The sequence below is a fragment of the Phallusia mammillata genome, chromosome 3 (assembly GCF_965637545.1).
Source record: "Phallusia mammillata chromosome 3, kaPhaMamm4.hap1.1, whole genome shotgun sequence".
NCBI classification, from domain to species: domain Eukaryota; kingdom Metazoa; phylum Chordata; class Ascidiacea; order Phlebobranchia; family Ascidiidae; genus Phallusia; species Phallusia mammillata.
The window spans coordinates 19,526,333-19,532,410 of NC_137254.1; the positions used below are offsets into that span (position 1 = coordinate 19,526,333).

The 6,078-nt window shown below is 34.6% G+C and overlaps 1 protein-coding gene across 1 annotated transcript; it reads right to left on the minus strand.

The window, feature by feature from the left end:
• Nucleotides 1–425: 425 nt before the first annotated feature.
• On the minus strand, nt 426–6,078 carry LOC145219221 (tetratricopeptide repeat protein 19, mitochondrial-like; the record flags this gene model as incomplete). Its single annotated transcript, XM_080086612.1, is given in 4 exon segments — nt 426–1,622; nt 1,681–1,855; nt 4,808–4,956; nt 5,891–6,078. Coding segments are annotated over 4 exon segments (643 nt in total), but the record flags the coding sequence as incomplete, so codon positions are not given.

Consider the following 6,078-nt stretch of genomic DNA (forward strand, 5'->3'; position numbering starts at 1 on the left):
TTATTAAGTAAAGTTATACAAGCACATTAGCTTGAAATATATTTCTTAAAAATGAAATTTCTGTGATCAATATAAAAATAACTAGAAGGGTGGCTTAGCACATTTTACTATAGCATATACACTACAACCTATTCTGCAAACTAATATATTCTCTATATTTATTTATATTGGGTCCTATATTAGCCAACATTTTTTATAATCTTGATTTGTTTCTGCAGGCAGAAACTCATGGGTCCCCAAAACCGCAAAGTTGTAAACAGACAACCTATAAGAAATGTTGCTATAAAGTCAAACACAGTGATTGGTAGTGTTACTTAAAAAAAGAAGTTATGTAAAGTATAAACTGTCCAAATCTCATGCAATTGAGACATTGTTATAAGTTTGTGTGCCTAAATAGCATAAAACATTGACATCTCAAAATGGCATATTATACAAACTGTCAAAATGTATTGTTGATTAATTCACCCATTTTGGGGGGTTGGTAGGGTAAATATTAGGGCTGCAGGGTGAAACACAATATTCGACAGCTACAAATGCCAAATTCAAAAAACTATCAAAAATTCATCCAAATCGGATGTTTTATAAACAATAGGTGGCTTAAGCACTAAATATTGGGCTACATGGTGAAACACAATAATCGACGCCCTAAAATGGAACAATGAACAAACTGTCCAAATTTCATCCAAATCGGACATTGTTTAAAAAATCACCCATTTTTGGGGTCTAGTGGGGTAAATATTGGGGTTACAGGGTAAAACACAACAAACGATGCCCTAAAATGGCACAATGAACAAACTGTTCAAATTTCATCCAAATCAGACATTGTTTAAAAAATCACCCATTTTAGGGGGCTAGTGGGGTAAATATTGGGGCTACAGGGTAAAACACAACAAACGATACAAAACAATTGACAGCTAACCATAAACAGATAATAACTTAGATAATTTTTTGTCCTAAATACTCAATAAATATATGTACCTAGTTTATCAATGCAGACCACTCGGAGATTTACAACACAATAGAAATTTATAACATATCCATCGCTGAACATACATAATTGACACTTCTTCGAAATAACAACGCATTTTACTGTAAAAAGAAAAAACAGCAACCTTAGACTGAGTGACTTCCACAAAGAAATCAGCTATCCAGTTACTGAAAATAATCGTAAAAGACTGGGTTTTCCGATAAAGTGGATTAATTTTATGGAAAAGCTGACAAATAACAGATTATGTCACAAACATTGACCATTTTGTGTCAAAGAAAGTTGTGATGAAATTATTATTACACAACAGCTTAGTCTGTGAGAAAGAATATATGCTTGAAGTTAAGAAGAAGATGGTCTTATAAAAAAACAGGTGACCAACAGAATTTTCAGGCTACCCAACTTTGGGTCACAACCCTATAGTTCACTAAACCACCCCAATTAAGTGATTTTTTAATAACTATTGTAGTATGTGTATACAGGTACATAACAGAAAGTTCTTTATTTTAAATTTGGGTTTTGTTAGTGAGTATTTTTCTTGCTAAAGATGCAATGTGTGCTTTCAGTTGAGTGTCATTGGATCTTGCTGCCTCCAACAAGGCTTGTTTTACCACAGCATTTGCCTCTTCCTGTTTACCTTAAAACATTGGTGGAAGTTATTTATATGTACTAATCTTACTAAACCCAAAATTTACCAAATTGAAACAAAATTTCAGCATTATTTCCATAAAAGACAGCTTTATCTGAAGCAGTATATTTTATACTTGGATCCTCACAACATTTTATCACCAAACTCATGAAGCCAAGGGCACCAGGATAGTCTTTCATTGCAGTTTTTATAGTTGCGATATCATTGTAGATAACTGCTGTCTAAACAAATACTTCAGTCAAATTTAAAACAAAAAATGTTTAAAATTCACACACTTTTTAACCTTGTTAGCTTCAAAATTATGTACTTAGAATTCCCAAACTTTTCATATACCACTATGAGGTTTCTCGCATTGTACATATGGTAACTAAACTCAGAAAAAGCACCACCTACAACTAGAAAAGAAGCTATACTCCAGCAGCTATCATCAATACCATACTCTTTGTTTCGTTTTGAACATGTGAAATGTTAACAAAAGTAAATATGCCACAATAATGCATACTGCTTCTGCAAGTTTTTGTCAGTTTTATAATGTTTATTGGAGCAAGCTGGGTAATTGTGTAGGGGTTCTGCAAACAAACTAATCAACCAGAGGTGTTTGGAGAAACAAGTGTTAATGCATGAGTCTGTTGTAATAATGCCATCTACAATACTAGCGACCTATATCAAGTACAACCATATGTAACATATGTTTAGTAGCACTCTTTGACTATTATACCACAGAATTTTTTTGTTTGTGGTGGCTAACAGAATACAAAGCAATTAAAACTAGAAGGGTGGCTTAGCACATATTGCCCTTGCATATACACTATAACCTATTTTAAAACATTGATATATTTCCTATGCTTATTTTATATTGGGCCCCATACCATCCACTATCTTTTATAACCTTAGTTGTTTCTGCAAGCAGAAACTCATGGGTCCCACACATGCAAAGTTGTAGATAATGCATTTCAAGAGACAACCATGCGAAAGTTTGGTGTTGTAAGGTAAAACGCAGTGATCGGCACTGGGCTTAAATAATAACACTATGTAGAGTACAAACTCTATAAATTTAGATTCACCCCAGATATTGTTTGAAGTATGTCCTATTTAACGTTCTTTTTCAAAGAAACGAAGGAGTAAGTAGTGGCATAACGGAGTGAAACAAAAAATGAATAGCAAATTCTACAAGCTGTCCAATTTTCATTCAATTCGAACATTGTGAATAGGGTTACACATTTTAGAGATTAATTGGTTAAGTTGTGGTGCTACAGGGCAAAACATAACATTTGAGGACTTAGTATGTTCAAGAAACTTTGCAAATTTCATATAATTAGGACGTTTTTTGAAAGTTCATTTATTTTAGGGGACTAGTTCAGTAAATGTTGGAGCTACAAAGTAAAACACATCAATCGAAACCTACAAATAGCATAGTCCACATGCTACCTAAATTTTAGCCAATCCAGACACTGTTTAATAAACTCACCCATTTTAGGGGCCTAGTGGGGTAACTAATGTGGTCCGACACACAAACTAAAAAAATATGAAACCTCAATGACCCAATCAATAGTACTGCAAAATTTCAGCTCAATCCGCCAATGTTTACATTTTCGACCACTAGAGGGGTTTTGAGCAACAACTGTTAATGTTTCTGACGTCATAGGGCTGTTAACAAGCCCGCGCAAAAACGTCCACCAAGCAACCCACAAAGTCGCAAACGAGTAACATACAACTGGTTGCCCTTGTAACACTATTGCGCCACAGAAATCTTTCGTTTGTGGTGCCCAGTAACATACAAATACGTTTTACATCAACAAAAACAAAGTGGGATGCACATCTACATAACTATATCTACCATCTGTGTAAATTTCACGCAAATCCATCAAACATTTGATGGAAAAATGAGTCGGCAGACTTTGGGGAGAAGAAAAAAGAAAGAAAAAACAAGAAAAAAACAAAAACAATTTGAGTAAAATCAATATGTGTCCCTTTCAGGGAAGGGGACCCATAATAAACACTAGGGTGGCTAGGCACATTTTTCCATTGCATATGCACTTTTTGAAAGGTATTGGGTCCCATATTAGCCACCTTTTTTGTACAATCTTAGTTGTTTCTGGCAGAAACTCTTGGGTCCCCACACATGCAAAGTTAAAAATAATGCATTTCAAAAGATAACCATGAGAAAGTATGGTTTAAGGTAAAATACAGTGATGAGTACTGGGATTTAAAAATCATGCTATTTCGAGTACAAACTATACAAATCTCATTCAGCCACTTCAGACATTGTTTGCAGTTTGTCAAATTTAATGTTTTATTTTGAAGGAAAGAAGAGTTAACTAGTGGCAAAATGGAGTAAATAACTACAATCGACACCCTTATAATTAGCAAATTCTACAAGCTGTCCAAGTTTCATTTAATTTAAACATTGTTACAAAAATTCACCTATTTTGGGGGGCTAGTGAGGTAAATGTTGGGGCTACAGGGTTGAACACAACAATCTCAACTCCTATAAATGGCATATTACCGTAATTTTCCGTGTATAATGCGCAAAATTTACTTAATTTATTGTCCTAAAATCTGGGGTGCGCATTATGCATGGGTACAACAATTTTTGAAGAAAATTTTCCTCGAAATAAAACTTGAAATCAGACCTTTCTTCTCTGCTGTTCACTACAAACACGCTCCATACGAACACAATGCTCTCGTAGCAGACGCTTGCTCGATCACCTGCTCGTTTGCTGTCACAATGTACCCTACACAAATCCGAAACACGCTATCGAGTTTGCTAGCGCATGCGTAATTTTACATCTACGGACTTAAGAGTCAAAATTTGGGTGCGTATTATGCATGGGTACAGGCTTTTTTCCAGCATCGACATGCCATTTTTAGGGTGCGTATTATGCACGGGGGCGCACTATACTTGGAAAATTACGGTATGCAAACTATCCAAATTTTAGCCAATTTTAAAACTGTCTAAAAACTTTTGCAAAACAGATGGACCCAGTTATAAAATTTTATGCCAAAGTGCACAAATAAACCCAACGAGAGAAAACAGTGAGAAATTAATGTGTTCCCCAGAAAAGGGGACCCATAAAATCTTTCAATGGTACTTTGAACAAAGCTTTGGCAGTCTGGAATACTTTGGTCATTGAGGTTGGATTACCTAAATTAAAGTTTAACTTTAAACATACTCGTATATCATTTTCTCCATAAAGCTCCTTGCATATTTGAGATGCCTCCACAGTGTAATTCAATGCAAGTCTGAAGTGTCCTTGTCCATGCAAGTATCTCCCATAAGAATCCAGTGTCATTCCCAACAATGCAACCTGGTTTTTATAAGCTGTCAACAATAGACCAACAAAATGAAATTTACACTTCTAGGTTTTCAAAACAAAAACCAAGTTACTAGAATAAAAATATAAGATGCACTTTCTTTTTAGTCAATTCAGGAAAGCTGTGACTCACACCAATTCATCATTTCACATGTACTTTAGACTATTTTTTTTAATTATTGGGACCCATAATTACCACACTTGTTTGTGCAAGCTGAAACACATCATGTTGCCACAATATATACAGGTTTTATTAACATTCTTCATTTAGTGAAAATATAATTAAGACTTTGGGGCCATTCCACTCTTGGGACACTTCCAAACTCCAAATCACCATCTCCAAAAATAGTGCATATATCAACATAACCAACCATACCAAAAAATTAAGATTTACACATAAACCTTCCTATTGTGGTGCATGTTAAAAATAATAAGGACTATGGGCAGGGTTGCCATCGACATTGAACTCGAAATAAGGACACACGAACAATGGGACTTTCATATAAAATGAAACAAACGTTTTTGAACAAATCTTTGCATTTATACGAGCCTTGACATATCACATGTCATATTTTTTGGCCAGGAACAATCTGTTCCAACTCCTTGTTCGTAGAAACCACTTAGTGCATCTTACGACAGCCCAGGTCTAGGTTTACTTTTAGCAGGGATTTGACTTGTAATTGTTAAAAATAAGACAAAACAGGGACTTAAGTCAAAAAACAAGGACAGTTCGTAGAAATAAGGACAAAAACTTTTTCCAAGACATTGCCCTTTAAAATAAGGACAAATCCTAGAAATAAGGACGGTATGGCAACCCTGACTATGGGTCTAACAGCTGTAAAATGTTTATCGAATTCCATATAATGATATCATTAAACACAGATGACAAAGTTTGCTACTGCTTAAAAATTAAAGTTTAGTCAACTGAATTATCTATTTAACCTGGATCTGTTTTATCTGTATTTTTCACATTTTTACGAGATGTTTCTATAACCCAGAGAAATCCTGTAGTCGCAAAATTGTGTTTTCCAGTGTTTCCATATAATGCAGACAACTTAAGAGAGATTTCCAAAACAGCAGCATCATTTTCATTTTTTCCATTTGCCAGAAGACTCTTTAAAACATCCTTG